The 23507-nt window shown below is 36.9% G+C and overlaps 2 protein-coding genes across 6 annotated transcripts; both read right to left on the reverse strand.

Annotated features, from left to right (window-relative positions):
• Positions 1 to 1447: 1447 nt before the first annotated feature.
• On the reverse strand, positions 1448 to 7384 carry slc39a8 (solute carrier family 39 member 8). Its single transcript, XM_081350731.1, has 8 exons — positions 6892 to 7384; positions 5783 to 5954; positions 5009 to 5178; positions 4751 to 4873; positions 4487 to 4663; positions 3482 to 3686; positions 3205 to 3389; positions 1448 to 2173 (listed from the first exon to the last, which is right to left on the reverse strand). Exons 1-8 carry the CDS (start codon positions 7039 to 7041, stop codon positions 2024 to 2026), a joined length of 1332 nt encoding a protein of 443 aa, XP_081206857.1. The 5' UTR covers positions 7042 to 7384; the 3' UTR covers positions 1448 to 2023.
• A 246-nt stretch (positions 7385 to 7630) lies between these two features.
• Positions 7631 to 23114, reverse strand: manba (mannosidase, beta A, lysosomal). 5 transcript variants are annotated; one of them, XM_081351425.1, is made up of 17 exons: positions 22729 to 23092; positions 22532 to 22626; positions 22292 to 22397; positions 21975 to 22148; positions 21388 to 21511; positions 21084 to 21250; positions 20853 to 20957; positions 20615 to 20766; positions 20373 to 20490; positions 20205 to 20291; positions 19271 to 19438; positions 18971 to 19189; positions 18377 to 18541; positions 17966 to 18110; positions 17664 to 17809; positions 15901 to 16161; positions 7631 to 9052 (listed from the first exon to the last, which is right to left on the reverse strand). In XM_081351425.1, exons 1-17 carry the CDS (start codon positions 22945 to 22947, stop codon positions 8978 to 8980), a joined length of 2526 nt encoding a protein of 841 aa, XP_081207551.1. In that variant the 5' UTR covers positions 22948 to 23092; the 3' UTR covers positions 7631 to 8977. The 5 variants fall into 5 exon arrangements, with proteins under 5 accessions (XP_081207551.1, XP_081207549.1, XP_081207548.1 ...); XM_081351423.1 differs by lacking the exon at positions 7631 to 9052 and adding an exon at positions 14611 to 15697 and having other exon boundaries at positions 22729 to 23114; XM_081351426.1 differs by lacking the exon at positions 7631 to 9052 and adding an exon at positions 15140 to 15609 and having other exon boundaries at positions 22729 to 23114.
• Between the last annotated feature and the right edge of the window lie 393 nt (positions 23115 to 23507).

Consider the following 23507-nt stretch of genomic DNA (forward strand, 5'->3'; position numbering starts at 1 on the left):
TTTTTTCCATAGTCATTGAGGTCCAACAACAGTTTAGTTACCTTCAAAATATCTTTTTGACAGAATTTTCACTTTGTGGGTGAACTATCCCTGTAATTACCCTTCCACTAATTAATTACTGTCCTGTCTTTCTTATAGGTTTTGATTAAAAGTCCAATTAAATAAATGGAAATTTTCGAGCCAGTGTTCAGTCAGTGTGATATAGCACACCTTGGTTCGTTTTGTAATCAAAACCCGATTGTGTAGGCCTGTCAAATATCAAACACCTTATCCATTTTTTAAATCAGTCACAATTTGACTAGATGTCAGCGTCGAAAGCATGGTCGAAAGTCTGCAGTCTCTGATAATATGAACACTATAGCGCCATTTACTGGACACAAAAAATATGGGAGATATGTAATAGATAAAAACAGAAATCTGAATTGCTCTCAAATTTAAAGTCTTACGAAAAAGTATATTTATATATTTAAAATTATACTTTTTAATGGTAAAAAACGCATCTCAAGAAAAAATTATTTGTTTTTTAGTGAACTGAAAGACCTGTTAGTGTTTATTGTTGTTATGTTTGACATTTCAAAGTTTCTGTTATGGTGAGGTTTTTGTGGTTACCATTGTGCTGAGGATACTTTATGAATATAAACACTATTGATTCAATAAGCAACGATAATACCAATGTCAGCGACAAGTTATATCTTATTTCTTCATTAAATATACATGCTAAATAAGTGTGCTATGATAGCTGTGGATTTTAACTGAAATAAATAAGATTAATTAGTTCCAGGGCTTTAGATGGATTTTTTTTTTTTAAGTAATCAACTCGAAGATGTGTGTTAATGTTACAAATTAAGTTCCTCTAACTCAATATAATTTGTCGGTTGAACATAATTTCTTTCGAAGTTGTCATAACTGATTGATGCAAAACTTTTTGTTTTTTAGCCAACATATAGTACAATAATAAGAAAATATAATAGTAACACACAACATCACTTTATATTTCAAATAATATCAAAGCCAAAGAATAAAAATGGGTCTAAGATTAGATTAAACAATAAGAAAGGTCATCTAATATATAATGGAAAGTCATTCCACAATGTGGGGGCAGTTACAGATAAAGCCCCATTACATTTGGTATTTAATCGCGAGTGACGAATTAATTATTATGTGATCTGTATCAATTAGTTTTACTTTCAGCACACTATTGTTCTATATTTAAATGATTGTCAAACCCTTTTGTATACATACACACAAATATATTTATACTTATACAGTATATATTATATACGTGTATACACACATATATTTGTGTGTGTGTGTGTACACACATATTATATAAACAGTAATATGAATATATCAAAAATATTGAAATATTATCTGGAAAAAATATGCCCTTTGTGTTAACAGCTAAACTTTTGACACAATATTACAATTTAAGATAAATATTTTTAGAAATACTTAATTTTTATATTTTAAATATAATTAGAAAAATACATTTTTCACCCCAGAACCCAGTTTGAAAGCCCCTGTTCTAACTCATACACATGCAGTAGATGAAAACAAGGTTTAAATACATAGATAACCAATTTTGAACCACCTAATGAAACAAGCTGCAGAAAAGACAAACATCAACAATCTTCCCCTTCATATCCTTTAGTTAAAGACTGTGATTAACATGATACAGAGTCTCACTCAAAAGGTGCTGCAGCGTTGGCATTTGGACTACAAAGCTGCTCAGATACCCTGTGCTAGGCTGCCACTGCCACTGAGGAATTCCTCCACACACAGCGGGGTATTGTTGCCAGCTCGCATCAGACACTAACACTCACATCGACAAAAAATCTCTTTAAACAGTATTACAAAAATCATGTCTTCCAGGAAGATTGTGTTACATTTGTCCCAACAGCATATACAGTACAAGTCTAATATACAAACAAAACAACCAACAGTGTCTGTTTCAAGTTTTTGGTTTCTGGCACTGAAAACAATTGTTCTTTGTTTTGCTTTGTTTTCATTTGATTCTTTCTTTCTACCCCAGATTGATATCTCCAGCAAACAATGTAATAAGCAGAATTATAGTGAATCCGGTGAGCAGCCCAGCATTTTGGATCAGGAAGAACACAACCCTTCCTCGATAGCCTTTGGTATGTGCTGCCATGATACTGTTCATCTCTGGGAACTGGAAAAACAACACTGTGATTAGACTTTCTGGAATACTTGATTCTGATCAATCGGAGCATTTTTGGGCAATTTTTAACACTATTTGTTCACTTTCATGTCTCTTGTATCACACCACAGACTTGCTCACTCTTGGCACCATCTTGCATTTCAGTTATTATCTGTAGTGAAAATGATCTCAGAGGACTTAAGTATTAATATCACCATAATATTGTTGCAGTGTAAGCTAAGTTCAAAGGCTAATCGGGTATTTGTATGTTATGGTAGTACTAAAGCGTACTAAAACTGACATTTAATTGTCATTATAACAGTTCAAACTACATATATCATAACGTGATTTTGTAGGAAATGTAAATAGGCACTGAAGAGAGTTCCCATTAAAGGTTCTTTGAGTTTGGTCCTAGTGGACACCTGATTTCAAGGGAGGACCCGATTTGTCCTGACTCCAGGGATGCTTCCGAAATCGCATACTTCCCTACTATATAGTAAGCGAAAAGCAGTATGTGACAAAAGAAGCATGTCTGAATTCACAGTACTCATAAAAGAGTAGGCAAAAAGTACCCGGATGACCTACTACTTCTGGTGAGATTCTGAAGTGTGCATTTGATGGACACTTTACTATCACGGGAGAGGATTTGTGAATGGCAGTGAAGCAATGCAAGTGACATTAAGTGTAGGTCACATGATAATGACAACATGACAAATGTAATACCACCCAGCTTACACTTGAACTTTGAACTTAACATACTACACACATGTATACTATGAAAGAACATACTTTTTTTTAGCAGTTGTGAATCAAGTATTCAAAATAAGTACTTACTGATGTGAGTATGCGATTTCAGACACAGCCAAGCTGTTTTGTATATTGTAGTTGTGGGTACGATTATAAAATGATTTCAATTCAAATCAATATTTCATGGCCATGTTTTATGCTGAGTTTTAATATGTGGGATGATGTACAGTACAGTCGGGCAGTCATTATTGTAATTCATTTGAACATTTTCCACAGTTAGAAGTAAGATGTCTCACCATGTCTGCAAGGGAGATGTAGAGGAACATTCCTCCAGCAATAGCAAAGATAGCATTTGGAGCAAAACTCCTGCCCAGCAGGATCCCTAATGCAAGACCCAGATAACAGCTCATCGATGACAGCAAGTTAAAACACAGAGCCTGACCAACACTCATGCCCGAGTTCAACAGAATCACAAAATCACCTACAGAGAGACAGGAAGAAAATGAAAACAGAGACTTAAAAATTCTATTTGAAATGATCTTTTGATGATAGGTCTCTATGCCTGTGTTTTACCCAGCTCATGAGGAAACTCTTCACAGAAGATGGCAATAGAGGTGCTAAAGCCGGTGAGTAGAGAGACTGTGAAGGACGCTCCGATGGCCAGACCGTCTATGAAGTTATGTACGGCGTCACTGACAGTGATCATCCACGCCACAGTCTTTATATTAGACATTCCATCGCCTTTAAGCCAGCGACAAGCTAGCAAAGCGCAAGCATTCTGAACAAAAGTAACACAAAATAGACTTTGTTAGAGGTCATTCACACAAAATACGTGCTTAAAAGCTATTCACACAGAATGTGTTTTGCGACTTTTTATCTAACAATTCTGACTTTTTTTTTCTCAAAATAGCAAGTTTATATCTAAACTTGGAATTGCATTTTGGAGCGCTGTGTCATGAGTGGGACGCTGCAAGAGCTGCTTTTTCATGGGTGTATTTGGCCAGTGCTGTTTTTTTCATTCCACTTTCCTCACTTTTTAAATGCAAAAACACTATGTGAGCATTCCTGCTTGCCAGATCAATAGTGTGCTTTTGTAAATCAATAATCTTTATAGTCTAATATTTGTTGTACTTTTACAGCATCAGTAAATCATGCGCATTATCTGGAGAATTTGGTAAACATCTCTAAGTACTAACAGGGAAATACTAGTGTAGCAATAATGATTTATAATTGTACATGTTTATTTTTGTTTAACCCTCATCATGTTGTGTTCCAGTCATTTTGACCTGGAGAGGATTTTCTTTTTCCTGAAAATGCTAGTTAATGTTATCGCAGTGGACTAAAAAAATGACCGACCAAAAAAGAAATACAAAACCTGAAATGCAACACCTGAAATGAAAACAAGCTAACTAAAGATTGAATCCAATATTTGGTGATAATATAGCATGATGGGAGATTTACAAGCAATTAGAAAGGTAGATCATTTTGGCCAGAATCACCCAATTAGGTAAAGGATTTTCATCACAGTACAAGTTAATTATGTATGTTATAATTACAAACGTATGAATTTTGTGTTACCTGTTCAACAGCTGGACTCTCACTTGAATTGTTGGACTTTTCATTAATAGAGTTCATTTCAAGATTAGTGTCGTTTGTAATGATGTCACCGCTGATGTTGCTTATGACGATGTCATTGCTGAAGGTGGAGATGGTGACATCAGACGACTGCAGAGGGGGGAAATGACTGTGTCCGAGCTGCAGGGGAGGTGAACCATTGGGTTAGGCCAGAAACCAGCTCAATCTGTTCCAGTGAACAACGTCCAAACACGTCGAAGCCCTTACCTCTGTATCTGCTTTCAGTACTATCTTTAAAACTCGTTCAGTGAAGAACAAAATGTAAAATCCGCCAAAAATACCAACTACGTCGAGCACATAGTTATCATCTCTGGGATCTAAGCCAAGGGCCTGGCAAAAAAGTAGTGAATTAGGCCAGCATGCATGAAGATTATGAGTAATTGTTTTATGACTGATTTTGTAACCTTTGTAAGCCATTGCATTGGTCATATATCATCTATTAATCTCACTGTAACTCATTCTTACCTCTGGGATAAGTTGCAGTACAGCATTTGAAAACAGTGTCCCAATGGCCAGTCCAATAAAGTACGTCAAGACTTTTGGAAAATATGTTTTTTTCGTCAAAGGCACCAGAAATAAACCCATCAGAGCTGCCAAGTTTATCACGGTCACAGCCAGGAACCCATAACCCCAAACTACAGGAAAGAGGAAAAAGAGTTGAGGAATTAATTTACACACATATTAAGGCATACTGAAAAATGTTTTATCAGGTCAATTCAAGAAGTGAGAAAAAACAATTGTACTTGTTCTACTTTACTGCATCCCAATACGGAAACCTAAAGTGGGAAGTGAATTATTTATCTATTGGTAAAATACTATCTCTTGTACAATCCATTACCATATGAAATGGGATCAGACAAAGCCTGAGTTTTTTTTTCCTGAAACTGATGCTGTAAAGTTCAGATCCTTTAACAAAATAAGGTCTGATTCACATTGAGTGAATCAACAATGTGATGAAGGGTCATGGAAATCCCACTTCCTCTCTAAAAGAATCTGTGCATGTGATCAGATGTATGTGATAAGAATATTAACTTTAACCATCATGATTCATAAACAAAAAAGTTAAAACCACTTGGTAGTTTCAAACCACAGACAAGAAAACGTACTGTACTATAAATACACTTTAATCCCACAATAAACACTACAAAAATCAATCTGTATCTCCCAACTGATGATATCAAAACATTTTCCAGGATTTTGCCACTGTCACTAAACTGAAGGGGTTTTAATCAGACTCACCTTTATGATCAGATAAAGCAGATTCATTATGGTTTGAGGGGAATGTGTAAGGACAGGCAGGGAGCAGGACCTGATTGAGAATAGCTGGACACATCATCTCTAGATCATTGAGACTGACCACAGAAGCATTACCCAATCCAAAGACAGACAACAGCTCTGACAAAGATGAGCACTACCAAGAAAAGAACAAAAGGACATAAGACAAAACAGGTCTCATTCTAAGTAGCTCCTATTACTAGTTTGCAACGCCAGATAAACAAGTATAAAGTCTGATATGCAAAGTTTAGTAATGATTTGGTGACAATTCCATATCTGAAAATCATTAAAAACAATCATGGAGTTTCAGATCATTTATTGAGGGTTTTCAACCTCTATAGAAACAGGGAACCCCTACTTTCATTGAGAATATAATATAATAATTATAATACTGTATAGATAAATAAATAAATAAATAAATAAATAAATAAATAAATAAATAAATAAAATAAATGTTTTATTGAAATAAATAAATTACATAAAATAGGGCTTAACAGATAATTAATTATCCCAAAGTTAAACATTATACATATAGCCTAGTTTTATTTGCTTATCTATGTTCTTTTCTTCATTGTCATACTCTTTGGATGCTATGAAATGGATGCTATATTTGACAACATTCTAATAAATATATTTTTAAATGTTTTTATTCTGATTTTCAGTTTTCAAAACCACACACACACACACACACACACACACACACACACACACATACAGTTTAAAAAATAAAAAAGCAGAAATGAGAGGCCTTGTACTCTTCTTCAACAAACTTAGCTTAATAGTCCATATTAAATAGTAAATTGTCCATTCGGGCTGATCCTCTCCAACAAACCCGACCAGTACTAAATCACAATGGAAGCAGAAGATGCACTCAAACAGGTGACAACTAAACACGTTTTGATTCATCTAAAATATTTAATTTACTACTCCTTTTCACTTGTGTTGCTTGTTCTAGTAAAAATGTATTGTATGGGGGGAAAAATGCGCTTGTCTTATTATATTATAATGGGGGGAAAACGTAGCAGAACCAGTGAAATGAAGAGGTAAAAGTCTGAGATGGGACACATTCTCACCTCTGAGTTCTTCAGCGGATTGGAGTCATCATCGACAGATGCCGCGCGGCGGCTGGTAATGAGGTGCAGAAAGTTCTCCAGGTTCCCCGTGGACAGCGAGTTTTCTTCACTGTAGAAGCGCAAAACATTTCGAAGAAAACTTTCCTCCATATTTATATCCTTTCGATATGAATAATATTGCCGAGGGCAAGTTTAATGCAGTCGACGGCCAAGACGGAGGGAAACCAGACACGAGCTAATAACAGAAGCAGCAGGTTAATAAATAGAAATCCCAATTCTTTCATTTCCTTTTCAGAAATGATTTGCAATCTCGTGGACGTGGGAGTAACAAATATTTCTTCAGCTTTACTAATCAGAGGCAATCAGTGATAGTGGAACACACACATGACACGCCTTCTCCCATTCCTCGCCAGAGCTCCTCTGCACCGAGGGTCATAGAACAGCAACTGCTGCCCAAACACTGCTCCTACCAGCCTGCGAACAGCCCTCACTCGCTCCCTGTGTCAATGAAGTCTTTGTTTACCATTTTCCAGACTCTCTTGCAACGTGTTCAGGTCTGCAATCTCATGGTAGAAGGAAGTTACAACCATTGAAAAGAATCCCAATATTTGCACACATTTCCCAATGAAACCTATTTTACTGATCAACCATGACTTTGTGTTTTCAAAAATAGTCACATTAAGTGAAAATAGAAATGTACACACACACACACACACACACACACACACTTTATATTATTGCAACCCATTTATTTCAATCGATTCAAGTATTCCACAAAAATGAACTATGCACTTTGTTTTTATATTGTTAGAAACAATATGACATTAAAAGTAAAGAAGGAAACACTTTACAATAAGGTTCTGTAAAAGCAATTTTTATCTCACTTGGAAAAACAGCATCACAGGTGTAAGACAACACTCAAAAGGCAAAATTGTAATATAGAAGAAAAGGCTTTATTCTTTGAGGAATCTTTTCGCAACCGCAGCCACCCAGATGTGAAACAGAAAGCCTCCTGACATAATAAAACTGAGACATTTTATACAGGTTTCTGACATTCTTGACTCCTCCTTTCCCAGTCTCTGTAAATTTCCTTAAAGACATCTAGTATGGACTGGTTCTACCCCCCCCCCCCGGGCAGGTCATGCTGTTCTTTGTCCCTGAGAAGCCAAAAGGCCTTCATTTACAGTCTAAATGACCTCCTGCTTTCCTCAGGAGGGGGCCTGGGACCCTACTATATGACATCCTGTATTCTTCGACTAAGATTCTTTCTCGTGCCTAGGTGTTTGTTATCTCCCCGGGCTATCTGGTTTATTACATCTGCTCTTTCCTACCCCCAATTCAGCTGTTAGAAATGCTTTTACACACACTCAAATGAAATCAACAAGTTTTAAATGAATGGACACAAGAACAATGAATTTTTCATTAACATCTCCCCCCTGTTTATCATTCTCTGATAACCAATAAAATAATAAAAATTCATTTCTGTTTTCTAATCAAACCCATTATACTATTAAATCTTTAAGAATAGAATTAATTCAAGTCTTAATTCAAGAACAGTTATACCCTTCATGTATATCAATACTAAGCCCTAATTTGATTCAATCAAATAAAATCGCAAAACTTTTCTTCAACCATTAATTGGTCAACATTTTCTCCAGATATGTTGATCATCTCGTTGCCTCATGGACGTTCCATCTTCACCAATATGACACTTTGCATGCCGTAGAGAGGATTTTTTCCAACGTTGGCAGGGGAGATTTGTTTCTAGCACATATCATTGATCCCCTACTTTATTCTTTGCGCTGGCGTGTGAGGTTGTTGATGTTGGTTGGTATAGTTTAGGTCAGATGCTTGGACCCAGGTCTAACATCCTTCAGTCATTTTCAAATCCTTACAAGATTTTCCCTTAGATCACGATCGCACCCCCACTGGAATGAGTCGTTTACTGTCTGCTGTCACCTGTGAAGGCAGACCTTAAGTGATTTTGTTAGTGACCGCTTGTCTTGTCGTGCCTTTGGTGTGACCTGTGGATTCAACAGCCTGAAACATTATTGTCACCAGATAATTTTTGCTCATTGAATAGCACTCAGGGTCCTTGTTCCCACAGGGTTAGGCACTGTTTCTTCACTTTGCTCATGCCATGCGCAAAAGTCTGCATCTTCTGTAAAGAAAAACAAATGTTGAGGTTATTGTCACATAGTTTTCTTTTGTCTGCTGTGCTGCCACATCTGCTCCGGCGTTTCCTGTCAAAACAATTCTTGTTATTAGCACACTTAAAATACAAACAATGCACACAATTAAACCCAATGTCCTCCCAACATTTATCTTCCCACCTGTGCGATGGCTTTCAGCAAATGTGAGCCCCTTAGTAAACCAGATCTAGCTGGTTTAGACAAATAAAGTTCTTCTAATAAACCCCTCCTGGACTTTTACTGTCCTCATATACCAATGAGGTCAAAGCTAGATAACCTCTCAGCCTGCTGTGAAGACAATGGGTTTAGCCCTCCCCCCCCTGGATTTACTGTTTTTCCCACCTGAGGCCGAAATGTCTTTGTTTGTGGCCTGAATACAAATTATCCATACTAAAAAGTTCAAAGACTCATCTGACCACTTGTTTTACTGTGCGTTCTCTTGTTCCTGCCATGAGCATATTCATCCTCCTCTTGATGCACGGCATCTCGTGCATAAATTTAACATAATAAAATTCTCTTACTTTTATCAGACGCTTTTATCCAAAGCGACTTACATTTCAAGGTACACATTTGCATTCTTGTCAGGTCAGGTCGTGGTGTGCACACTTCGTCAACGTCAGTCGAATAGCAATCTCCCCCTTTTTTACAATACATAACTGTTAAGGGCTCTCTGGATAATCTGATATTTACTTAGCCTACGTGTTTGTTGCTGTCAAATCTATAACTTTTTCTCAACACATGACTGACGGCTATCTACGACTTCACAATTCTAATTTACACATCAATACCTAAACCTGTCCAGAAAGTAATTCAAATCTACTGCACATCATAAATGACCAAAATAATAAATAGACAGAGCTCGATGATCAATCAACTTAAAGCTCATCCTGTTCTGTGTTGCCTTCTCATCAGATTGACTCACAATCCTCAGCTTACTTTTCAAATTTGTCATTCGCCTTAACCCATCTATAATGCTAAAACACTCTTTCCAGAGGTTAATGACAAATTTACACACTATTCAGACAGAATAGTTGTCCTAAACTAACACATACTGTACAAACATGAATTAACACTCACACTCATCCCTGACTATGAACTGCTCATATTTCTTATTCATATCTTTTCTCTAAAAAGATTTAAATTTTAAATGACATTTTAACCTTACATTTTCCTGTATCTTTTATCTAATGTTTTTATGGCCTCTTAACCAGTTTCAAAGCATGTCTGTTCATTATTCATCTGATTTTAGAAAAGTCAGCTGGATTGTTTTGGTGCATAATTATTACTTTGCTTCAGCTTTCTTTGGCTGACTGATAACAGAAGAACAGACAGAGTACCATCCTCTTCCTCCACTCAAGCAGTCTCTTTCTCTCTCATTATAAGCAAATAATCTTTTCAACAGCCTCCTAGGACTGTAACTAAAATAATCATAGTCATAGTCAATCCTTAATAGTTCACAAATGTCAAAATACAAATGTTTGACTCAAATTAGAACCGTTACAATAATCTAAAATACATTATGCTATGATCTTTTTTCTAAGGTTATTTTTAGTTTAAATACTCAATTCACCTAACCTTCGTTTTTCAGAAATTTCTCTTGACTCATCACAAGCTGTTCTCATCTTTAGCCACCACCATGTCTAATGACCTTCAGGAGTTAAAAACTAGTTCAATATCAAACATTTTTCTTTGCCCATAAGGCAACCAACATCATGTTCCTTATGTCACATCTTTGATCTTCTGTTAAAACAGAACGGTCAAATGTTTAAGGTGACAAGCTATTCGAAGTCCCCGTAATCAAGATGGTTGTTGGTTGTGCTCTGTGATTCTATTTACATATTACTGAGATTGGATGTAATTGTCTCTATATGATAATTAAGCTCTTTTAAGTGAAGGAACATTTTGATATATATATATATTGGAGTGGAAGTTGTAGGGAACAGACCCCTCTTTGATGCTCTTGGCCCCAAGTAGCATCACAACCACTCCCTTCTTGTAGGTAACACCTCCCGAACCTGGTGGGCAGGTGCCCCAGTGGCGGCGATAATCCCTGCCTTAGGTTGTTCCCATCTATGGCCATCAGAGAATCTTACCCGTCTTTGGGATCTACGCCTCCTGCACACTGAGTTATGGCTCTACTTCACTTGAGCAAAATTATCATAGTTTGTGGTAATGAAATTTTTTTTTTTTTTTTTTTTTTTTTTAATCGAGGTAATCAAGAACCATCATATCCACTTGGAACATTTAATATTGACATTCAGTGTACTGTTACTTCTGTAGCCGGAGCCATCGGCCCTGTTTTATGGTGGAGGCTAAAATCAGACAAAGAAGCGGTCAAAAATGTCACTTCTATCATTTAAGGTCTGCATTATTATTTTAAAGACTTCTTTAAAATCATTCAGTTTTACTTTTAAAACATATACAAATTGTCCTCTAAATTTGTCAAATCTGATTTGTTTTAGCTTTTCCACATCTATGAATCTTTTCAACTGAAACACTGTGCTTTACACAGCCTCAGACAACAGCTTTCAGCTGATATTGAATGAGAGAGAGACTCTTGAGGCATTCAGGACTGGTACACTGCATTCTCATAAACTTTTAACTTCAGACTTTATCTACCATCTTTTTCAACTGTAGCCCATCTTAAGGCATCTTTTCCATGAATTACATGTATTGTAATTTAGACATAATATCCACTCCGAATGAGTCTCTGTTGCACTGAAACTGTGGCAGTTTCAGTCACAGCACGTGCCAGATTCAGATAAGCAAACCTGTTTTGGCCAAATCACAATCTTATCTTTTAAAATCAACATTAACAAGCCTTTGTTTAATCAAATGCCTTTTACACATTTTACATTTAGCAACTGTTAATCCTGTAACACTGCTTCTGTTTATTTTATCTTAAAGAAATAATACGAATTATTCTAGTTCTTAATAACAATTTCATTTCAATTTTACTTCAATGTTTTCTCTAGGAGTTTATCAATCTGCTTCTATGATTCACTTTTGAGGCTGCTCCCTGCTTGTGATACATTTTTTTGATTATCATTATAAATCATTCATTAGATTTGTCTCTCCATATCATCTAAAACCTTATCAAAGCATTTCATTCAAAAACACAATCATCCTTTTAGTGACCGGTACCTTTAAAATATTTTGCAACTCATTTAGTCTTATCCGTAATTTTATGTCAACCGGTACTTTTTATAGTTCTTTCCTTTCAAAAGGAATTCCTTACACTTAAATCTTTCAATCTTCTTACAACTTTCAAAAGTTCCAACTATCAACTTTATTTCTCCCTCATTTACTTTTACAGTCATACAGTGCGCATACAGTCACTGAATGACCCAGCTGACTGCAATAAAACACTCTCTGTTATTCTGCCTTTTATCTTTCTAACTGCTTCACCCTATTTTGCACTTCTGAAACATTGTGTTGTATTCAGGAAATGCAAACAGAGCCACTGATAAGTTCTCTGCATTCTCCCCCACTGTCCCAGCTGCAAATTCAATTACAATAGCCGAATTATAATCTTCATCATATTAACACTGATCTACTTTCTAACTCATATTAACACAGACTTTTCTTTAAATTTGTGTTAGTTTGGCACTTTCTTTGTTTGGAGCCAGTCAAGTTACTATTTATCTTTCCAATCAGAATCAAACTTTTACAAAAACATAATCTGCAAATCTCTTTAAACTGAGAGCTTCAGAGCAGAGCTGCTTACAGCATTTGCTCTCTTTTGTATCAGGACTATTCAGTTACTCTTCATACAGTATTAAAACATTAACGTGTAATTAATTTCATCAACACTGGTTTTAAAAGCTTATTCTTCTATCAAATGGTTAGTTTGCAGATTCAACATAAATCACAAGATTGTATTATAATTATTCAGTCCTACTTATCTCTACTGTTTCACAGAGACCACAAGATTCCCTAATTCTTCTCAGTCTCTAAATTACACAGACAGCTATCCTCAACTCAAAAATATGGCAATCTATTCTTCAATACTCTTGTTTTCATGTCATTAATACAATAAAGCATTCACATCGTAATTTCAATCATTATTTTATCTCCAAAATATCGAATTTTTCCCGTTTTGCTTACATTTGCGTACATGATTCCTAATCTTTATATCATGTTAATCCCTGTTAATCATACTCAATGCCTTATTTTATCTAACACTCTTTCCCTACATGCCACTTCCTTCTGTATCTGTTCAATCCAACAATTTCCATCAGGAAAAACATCCTATCTTCCCCTACATGCCAGTTCCTTCTGCATCTGTTCTCTTTTATCTGCAATCCAACAATTCTCTGTTTATAATTTCCATCAGGAAAAACATTCTATCTTTCCCTATCTTCTTTAGTTCAACAAACTACTGTCTGTTCACAGTTTTCTTCCATATCTCTTTCTCATAGCACAATACTTTCACGTTCCTATCGATTCTTTAACCACTTTTAATCTTGTTGTACTCAATGTTTCCTCTTCTGGAAAATCATGATATTTTATCAATTTCCCTATGTCAGTCATAATTACCACCATAATTATTTCTCCTTTGACAGAAAATTGGTGTAAAAAAAAAAAAATGATCTACTTTACTGTTAGATGACCCCATTTTGGCTGAGTTCCTCTCTTCTGGATTTCACAATTCGACACGTGTCTTACAGAATCTGTCAAACGTCTTCGACAGACCCGATCTTTTACTCCGAGATCGGACGGACCTCTGCTTGTTTACGTTCCACTCAAAGTTTTCTCACGTGCGCTTATTCGCTCGCTCAATTCTTTTGACTTGATTAATTCAACCTGGTCTTGTAATTACGTTCCACTCAAAGTTCCCCCACGTGCGCTTATTCGCTTGACTCAATTCAATGTGGTAAAACTTCGAGTAGAGCACAATCACCCAGAAGCTTCTTAATCCTGTTTTAAACTTTCTCTAAGGTTTACATAAATTTCGAGTAGAACGTAATCATCTCAGCAGCTGTGATTTCTCTGAATCACCAGTGGATCCCCTGTCCACTAACGAGCTAAGTGAGGCAGAAACTGGTCTGCTCTGTCAGATCAATTTCTCCCCATAAAATTTGTGATTAACTGACTCACCTCTTGCTCGTACCAAAAAGCAAAACTCAGCCAATATGGTTCACGTTCACTCACAATTATCAAATTACACTCAACTTCAATAAAACAATTTGCCGTGTCTTACCCAGAGATGCTTTTCTGTTTTTTTTTTCTCGCAATCGTCGCGGATTTTTTAATCCTGGTGGGAGTTTTCTTTCACTGGCCCTGAGTGCGGGGTTTTGCCTCTCTCTCTCGTAATCTGTTGAGTTTCTATCTCAAACCGTCGAGGTATGAGACGGCCGCCTGTTGCTGCCGAGGTCGTGCACTTTCCCGTCAAATCCGTTCTCAGGACCAGGAGAAGAAGCGTCCGCACAGGATCCCTCTTCTTGACACCAGCTGTAAAAGCAATTTTTATCTCACTTGGAAAAACAGCATCACAGGTGTAAGACAACACTCAAAAGGCAAAATTGTAATATAGAAGAAAAGGCTTTATTCTTTGAGGAATCTTTTCGCAACCGCAGCCACCCAGATGTGAAACAGAAAGCCTCCTGACATAATAAAACTGAGACATTTTATACAGGTTTCTGACATTCTTGACTCCTCCTTTCCCAGTCTCTGTAAATTTCCTTAAAGACATCTAGTATGGACTGGTTCTACCCCCCCCCCCCGGGCAGGTCATGCTGTTCTTTGTCCCTGAGAAGCCAAAAGGCCTTCATTTACAGTCTAAATGACCTCCTGCTTTCCTCAGGAGGGGGCCTGGGACCCTACTATATGACATCCTGTATTCTTCGACTAAGATTCTTTCTCGTGCCTAGGTGTTTGTTATCTCCCCGGGCTATCTGGTTTATTACATCTGCTCTTTCCTACCCCCAATTCAGCTGTTAGAAATGCTTTTACACACACTCAAATGAAATCAACAAGTTTTAAATGAATGGACACAAGAACAATGAATTTTTCATTAACAGTTCCATTAGTTAAAAAATTAACAATGAGCAATACATTTGATATAGTATTTATTAATCCCTTTTAAAAATTAGTTAATATTCATTGTTTGTCATGTAAGCTCAAATCAATGAAATAATATTAAGATACAACTTTTGATTTTAATAATGTAAATGTTGAAATTAACATTACAATTAATCATTAACTAATGCAGGTAACTAATGTTAACAAATAGAACCTTATTGTAAACTGTTACCAAAACATTTAAGTAGTAATTAACAAGGCCATCCTGGGTAGAGAGGCCCCGCAATATTTTTATGAATTTCATCTGTATAGAAGATTGTAATGAAGCTGTCAGTCAGACAACTAGATGCATTATAAAATCAGTAGACATCTCTGAGAGACGTGATATGAAGATTTGCAGTGATTTCTTTGGCAGTGGTGGGTCTCCATGCTCCAAAAGTAACTGTGGAGTTTTTAGACAGCATCAGGAAGCCATTGACATTAAAGTCACCAGGAATGTCATCTACATCCAGCCAAACATACACAGCAGGAAAGGAGCAATACAAAGTCACGACAAAGTTCTGCATAATTCCAGCATCCTTTACAGTAAACTGCAATACACAAACACACACACAAAAAACAACCTGTCAGTCATTTGACGGATTTGTTTCCTAAGAAAAAGCACCAGATGTCATTTACTTTCAGTAACGCCTCTGTTTGTGAAGAAACCCATTTTAGCAATGTGGCAAATGAGTGAATTAGCTGAAGTGAGTGCATTAGTAAACGGTGTGTGTTGAGAATGTGGCTCTCTCACCGTGATGTTGGGTTTCTGCAAACCTTCTGCATGTCGTGGAGAGCTGAGGAAGATGTGATTGTGAGGGCTGATCATTTGACCTTCCGGGCCACTGAGATGAAAGGTGACGATGCAGGAGCGCCGTGTGCAGTTCCCACATTGCGTCAGGAGAGCAGATATAGGATGCTGAAACACAAGGGTGCTCCCTCCTGCTTTTATTGTAGTCACATTAGACTCTAAAGAACACACAGCATCAAAGCTGCTCCAGCTGTATAATTTCACCTGTATAAACATAAACATACAGTAACATGACAAATATGACAAAAATAAAAGCATGTTTACGCTTTAGCACTAGTAAGCCTTTTAGTACTAGATGTGGTTTGCCCAAAACAAAGAACTGGAAACATGCTATTTTAGAAATATGAATGATTTACTATTTTACTTTCTTAAAACTCAAGGATGAAGTATAGGGTTTTTCACACTGAAATAGTTAACCCCGGGTCATTCCAAACCCCTTGGTAAAAAGAATCCTGGGTTTTCTTGCTTCACGTTTCACACTGCTCATAATTAACAATCATGAGGTTAACAATTAATTAACAGATTAATCCTGGATAAATATAAACCGAGGTTTCACTCTGTACATTCCTAAACCCTGAGTAAACGTTCTTATTCATTGACATCTTGTCAATGTCATTGACTGAATGAATTCTGCATGCAATATGTTTACATAAGGGCTGTGGCATTGCACATCCTCATATTATATATTGCTGCCTTACAATTAAGTTTTTCCTGAATGGTCTTTCTGGTCTGTTCCTCACTCCAGTTGACATGCTTTCCATCACCACTTAAATATTCCCTTCAAACGCTGAATCTACCGTTTATACATCACACTGTGTTTTTATGACTGTCCAAAACATGTGAATATGAGGCACGCCATTGGGTATCGGTTTGCGAAGCACTAAGACATAACATTCTAAAGCTAGACAAGTCACACAAAATTTACACGGACAGTGTAGGTCTTTGCACACTGAATCCGAAATTTTCTCATGCGTTTTTTCGTATCCGTCATTCTGTGGCTCTAAACTGTCAAAACACAATTCAAACCCTTGTTACGGATGCAAAAAACGCAGAAAATCAAACCCGATTCGATTTTTTTTTTTTTTTTTTTTGACGGACTAAAGTTTCGGAGGCAGTGTACAAGTGTGATTGACATAACGTGAGGTCGTATTTATTTTTTAACGTGCGAAAATTTCGGACGCGAATTTCGGACTCAGTGTGCAAGGGCCTTAACAGTCGTGAAATGATGTCACACTCATTTCACGCTGAATTCAACATATAACAAATAGTAATAAATTCAAAATGTAAAAATAGACTATCTACTCTTTACTGCAAAAATATGCATTCTTTTAATTCAAACAAGGTCACACCGTGACGTATCAATCTTCTGCTGGTCACACGTCTTCACGTAATGCGAATTCGCAGGTCAGAGTTCACCCAACTTGAACTTAGAAATGCATTAAAATGCTAAACTTTTCACACAAGCTTGCGTTTCTGGTCTGACTAATTCACATGCATATAAATGGAAGTCAATGGAAAGAAAAGTGTAGTGTGAACACCCCTTAACACTGGATCATTTACAATAAAAAAAAGTGCTAACTTTGCTCCAGAACAGGTTTTCATAAATCCGGGTCTATATTGCAAGTATAAATTAATATGTCACAATTTTGTTTCAATGATATTGTAAAATAACCACAAAGCACTGTTACTAAGCACTGTCCTCCTACCTTGGCTTTGACATTGTGCTGCTCAGAGTGACTGTCAGAGACGGCATACATCAGCAGGTCTCCCTTATCCTCAACCCCCACTGACAGTATAGGAGCATAAAAATCTGTAGCCCAGTAGTGCAGCATTTTCCATTTACCACCAAACTCTGAATGTGCGAGAGATTTCCCAGTCAAGAAGCATACTTTAACTTTGTACGCTCACAGTAACAATTAAATTAACATTAAAATGACGTTTAATAAACAAGGCGGCTTTCCTCTATATAGTGATGAACAGCAATAGTCCTTATTCAATATTCATTTACCTACAGAGGACCAGGATGGCCCCTGCCAGATATCATTGAGCTGCCAGTAAAGAGTGCCCATTGTATGACCTTTGCCCTCGACGATGTCACTGCGGCTGCGGCGGTAGAATTCTGTTTGAATCTTCACACACTGTGCCTGCATTACCTGTTCAAACCAAAGAGAGTGATATCAGGCACATATCCCAAAAAAAAATACATTTGACATATACTGTACATTACCGTTCAAAAGTTTGGGGTCTGTACGATTTTTTTGAAAGCTGACCAAAGCTCACCAAAGCTGCATTTATTTGATCAAAAATGCAGTGAAACAGTAATATTGTGAAATGTTATTACAATTTAAAATAACTATTTTCTATGTTATTGTATTTTAAAATGTCAATTATTGCTACAAAACTTATAGTGAATGTTCACCTGAGTGATGTAAATAGTGTCTCTGTATTTCTGCACTGGGTCTGTGCTGTTGGGGAGAATGTAATGTAGTTCTGCTTGCTTTAGCATCTGCTGGTTTCCATCTTCATGATGCTGCCGATGAGATGAGAAATTGCTGCTGAAATCCCAGTCTGAAGACACTGAAACCTGGTTGGAGGGAAGAAGTTGAAAAATAAGAGGGCTTATAAATGTTCATTCCCTTGTTAAAAATGAATTGCGCTTAATTGTATTGAATGTGCACTTCTAGTGTACTTCAAATCTTAAAAGTACATCAAATAAAATAAAAAACTGTACTTGCAGATAATATATTAATGAAATAAAGGGCCATTTTAGTGTACTTAAAGAGTACATTTCTGACTATGTTTCTTAACACACTCAAGTACACTTTTAAAAAGTGCACTTTGTAATAATGTCAAATTTAGTCATTACTTGTGCAATTCAGTTTGGTACATAATAAGGACACACGTCACCTTTTAAACTAGTGACATTAGTCAGGCCTAACTTGGTACTTGGTGTTCCAAAACTACAAATTTTTTAAATCTCAGAAAGCAGGTAGACTTGTATTAAGTGTAGTACCTTACTAAGTGTGGACAATGAAGGCCAGGACTGGAAGCCATACTCTGAGGCAAAGCGTGTGCGAGGGAAAGCAGTCCAGTCCCAGCAATCGTTGTAATAGCTATAATAGTGAGTGTCTCCATAGTGGGGGTCATAGGGGTCCTGAGCCACCCAGCCTTCCTTCTCAGACTCAACCCCATTGGTTGGGCTGGACACTAGAAAAGGACGAGTGCTGTCCTCCTGAATTAAAGCACATCATCCATTAATAAGACTTAAGATAGTACTTTGATGTAAGTCTTTGTGCATGTATCTCAGTCTCACCTGCAGCACAATGTCTCTGATGTTCTCAACATACAGTTTGACATAATCTTTCACGTACAGTGGGCGCTCAGCAACAGGTACGAGGAACCAGTCAGTTGCTATGGCAGCTTCATTCTCATTGTTCCCGCTCCAGATGACCACAGAGGGGTGCGATTTCAACCGTCGCACCTGAACAACAATAAATGTCCATAAAAGTACAAACAATGACTGGCAGGTCTAATTTAAGGCTAATTTATGATAAACCTCTTCTATGAAGAGCATTAAGAATTTCTTCTACGATGAGCTTCTTCTAAATTAAATTTTTATAGATTTTTGAAGGGAATAACAGTCAAAGTGTCATGCTATCATAATGAATAAATATTTCTATTTACCTTTAATTTATATTTATTTCAGAGTTTTAGTCAGACATTTTAGTACTTCAAATGATTACGTTACAAGGTATCGTACTTGACAAGGCAACATTTCTAAGTTTTTAACTTATTTTTTTATTTATATAATAAATAAATGTTCATATTTTATGTAGTTTCAGATTTATTTTTATTTAACATTTTTAAATGTTATAATTAAAAAAAAAAAATTTTTAGTTAACAAGACCTTCATGACTATGTCAAGACTTTGAAAATGCAAGGTTACCTCAGATTGTAAAATGTCATGTGGTGCGACACACCAGAAACGGCATGATATTCATGAAGTAACAATTCACAATTTGTAATAAAAAAACTTTTTTTAAAAGAAAGATTAAGGCGTGTACACTCAAATGTATTCAAGATGTAAGGAAAATATATTGTATTATGATATTTTAGAATCATTCCATTTGAACTTTTCTTAAAAAATGTTTTTAAAGTTTTTCCAAACACTTATAGGTCATTGGCCCTTTTATTGCTCATTTATTTGAGGTGAACACAGAATTTATGAGAGTACTGTGTATGCAAACCTGTTGCGTGACCTCCTCCCTCACAGTCTGTATAAAATCCTTCTCTGTAGGGTACAGCGCACAGGCAAACATGAAGTCCTGCCAGATCTGACATAAGGGCAAACAAATAACCAAATCAATTGCATTTAAATCATATCGCAGGTGGAGGATTTCAAATGACAAGCTTACCATGATTCCATACATATCACACAGACTGTAGAAGATGCCTTGCTCATAAACTCCACCACCCCAGACTCTTAAAGCATTCATATTCGCCTTCTGTGCAGACCGGAGCAGGATTGTGATCCTGAAATGCCAATCCATAAACATGACAAGACGGTTAAAGTTTGAAAGTGATTCCACATTAAAAAGAATTAATCTGGTCACTGAACCAGTTTGTTTTAGTGTAGTTAGGCTGTTAATCTTCTCACATGTCAGTGGTAACCTGGTCCTGAAATGCATGTACAGGAATCCAGTTTGAACCTTTCAGGAAAATTGGTTTCCCATTAATCCGGAAGTAGAAGCTGAGGCCAGGGGAGGAGGGTATGGGCTCCTGGATCAACTCCACTGTGCGGAAAGCAACCTGAAACAAAACACCACAACGCAAGAGTGAAACGATGCAGACTGAAGCAAGACTTCGAAAATGAGAAGAACCGTGAAAGATGTTACCTTTCGCTGTGCATTAAATGTCTCTCCACCCTCTAAGTTGATATCGATCTTCAGGTCATAGAGAGGCTGCTCTCCATGTCCAAATGGCCACCACAAACTGACACTCTTGAAGTGAAGACATTATTTATCATCATCATCATATATGCAAGTGTGATAGTACCTCTGAAATGAGGAATAAGGGATGATATAACATATGATGGTCATCATCAAGCAAACTAGAACTGATTTTACCTGGTTAACCTGGAAGACAAAGGACTTTCTACTCTGCCCAGGTGTAAGAGACAGTTGAAATTCCTCTGAATGTAATAACGGTATGGACAGAAGGACAAGACCCTTAGATGCAACAGCAACATCGAAGAACAATTCCACTTCAACATTCCAGCTTGAATGTGCAGAGTCTGGATACAGGGAAAGACAGAAATCATATGGAGAAGGATATGGGGAAAAGAGGGAATTTGCTTTCTATGTTGATTTGTTTTGCTATTATATTAATGTCTAAAACCCCCTTCTCATTCATATGCAAATATGTGTGTACCATATTTTGGAACTGTGGTAAAACTTAGAACCCTTAAAGTGTTGAAGACTTCCAGCTGAACTCCCTTCCAGATGCCCAGAGTGGGGAAAGATGGACCCCAGTCCCAGCTAAATGAGCTTTGAGCCTCAAAACACCAAAAGACCAAAAAATTAATCACAATCAGGAAATCAATAACAAAAAAGATATTACAAATCTCACATTTCAGATGTGATGTTATAACTGCCGTGTCATTTCTCTGCATCACGGGAAAAACTATATGTCCATATAACCGGCCTGCATCAAACAGCACAGTTCAAGAAGCAGTCGTTGGAAAAATGGTAAGAACTCAACAGAAGGTTGTGTGTATAATGTGTGAATAGTGTAAAGAATAGATTTTAACCTGATTCTTCAATTACTCCATGTAATGTTTTTCTTTGCAGTGAAAAATTTTTTTCCTTGACATAGCTATAAACTCTTCCTGGCCTTATAAGTGCTTTTGTTTGGGGATGAGCCAAACTATCCAGCAAGTAGCATTATGCAAATGTATCACATGGTACATACTGTATCTAATGTTCCATTTGTGTTTGTGAATGTGACATGGTTCTTACCTTTCGGATAAAGTTAACATGACACTCTCCTTTCTGTACAGGAGGAGGACAATCAGGTGGTACCCTGTATTCAGTGTGGGCATGACTCTTCTGAGATGCATATGTCACAGCTGACATAATCCACACTTGAAGAATATTCTCTTGATCCTTGAGCAATCCAGTAACTTCAAAATCCTGAAGACAAAATATGATTTATTTATTATAAAGCATTTTTTAAGGTGAGCCATTATTATTATAGAGTCTTTAAACATACATACAAAGGACAATTGTAAAAACGTGTGCTTGCACACAAATAGTTAGCCTAGTTATTCATTTACATATCTGCGAAACATGTTGTCTGTCTTTCCGATGGTGACTCCATTGAGTGAAATGGTAGAGATTGTGTCGACTCCTTCAAACACCAGGACGGCTTTCTCTTTCTCTCTGTAAAGAGCATGTAGTATTTGTGGTCTTGACTAAATATAACCATAATTATAGTATTCTTGACATTCTAGCTCTAGATGTATGGTACAAATCAGAGGGCAGGTTTAGTTGAACCTGGAGGCTTTCTGACTTGCCTGACATGAGTAGGTGCTGAGAATGATGTAGTGTAAGTCCAGTTGTCAAGTGAAATCCATCTGTAGGCCAGGTCATTAAACCTATAATATGGATCCTGTTGACACAGAATAAAGTTTTTATGAACATTAATTTCACAGTGTTTGGAATCTTAATATTGACTTTGAATGAAACAATGTATGTGTCTGTCTGAATGTACCGAGACGAATCCCTGACGCTGCAGAGCAGTGTGAACACATCCTGGTACCTCGGCACTGAGAGAAACAGATGAGTTTGAGTTCAGCAACTGCCATTTCCCGTTCAGAGAGAATGTATCAACTCCCAGACTGGGACTTTTCACTTCAGACGCAAATGCGCTGTCAAGAAAAAGGGCCTCTAAAAGGTAAAAGCACGCAAAAGACCATACCGCATGATTCATGTCTATTGATCATGGCAAAATGTACACTACCAAAGTCATCTTTATATTACGTTGTTGAACCACGGGACGTAAAGTCATAAACACACCGCCCTCTTGGTGTTTTCTGCTGCACTTCCCGGTTGAAATCAAAAGCACAAGGACGATCAGCTGCTCTCACACGTGAAAGCAAAACATCCGGTAGCGTTTAAAGGGATAGTTCACCCAAAAATGAACAATCTGTCATTAATAACTCACCCTCATGTCGTTTCAAATCCGCATTCGTTCATCATCGGAACCCAAATTAAGATCTTTTTGATGAAATCTGAGACCTTTCTTTCCCTCCGTTGGCAGCTCCGCAACTACCAATTTGACGCTTCAAAAAGTTCATAAAGAGATCGTAAAACGAATCCATATGCGGTTTAGTCCAAATTTTCTGAAGACACACAATCGCTTTATATGTTGAACAGATTGAATTTAGGCTTTTATTCACATTTAAACATTGATCAGCGAACATAAACAAAAGGTCAACCATGCTTGATCCGCGAACAAACCTCATTGGTTCTCGCACACCAAGCGAACAT

The sequence above is a fragment of the Scardinius erythrophthalmus genome (genome assembly GCF_964197995.2).
Source record: "Scardinius erythrophthalmus genome assembly, chromosome: 21".
NCBI classification, from domain to species: Eukaryota; Metazoa; Chordata; class Actinopteri; order Cypriniformes; family Leuciscidae; genus Scardinius; species Scardinius erythrophthalmus.

What these genes read in the sequence shown, in the direction of transcription:
- slc39a8 (XM_081350731.1), bottom strand. Translation starts at nt 7,041, where the DNA reads ATGGAGGAAAGTTTTCTTCGAAATGTTTTGCGCTTCTACAGTGAAGAA. An exon ending in TACTGAAAGCAGATACAGAG is followed by an intron (nt 4,664 to 4,750) that starts GTAAGGGCTTCG and finishes CCTCCCCTGCAG; the next exon opens with CTCGGACACAGTCATTTCCC. An exon ending in AGAGTCCAGCTGTTGAACAG is followed by an intron (nt 3,687 to 4,486) that starts GTAACACAAAAT and finishes ACTTTTGTTCAG; the next exon opens with AATGCTTGCGCTTTGCTAGC.
- manba (XM_081351422.1), bottom strand. Translation starts at nt 22,947, where the DNA reads ATGAATCATGCGGTATGGTCTTTTGCGTGCTTTTACCTTTTAGAGGCC. An exon ending in ACACTATTTACATCACTCAG is followed by an intron (nt 18,111 to 18,376) that starts GTGAACATTCAC and finishes TGGTTTGAACAG; the next exon opens with GTAATGCAGGCACAGTGTGT. An exon ending in TGCAGAAACCCAACATCACG is followed by an intron (nt 15,698 to 15,900) that starts GTGAGAGAGCCA and finishes TGTGTATTGCAG; the next exon opens with TTTACTGTAAAGGATGCTGG.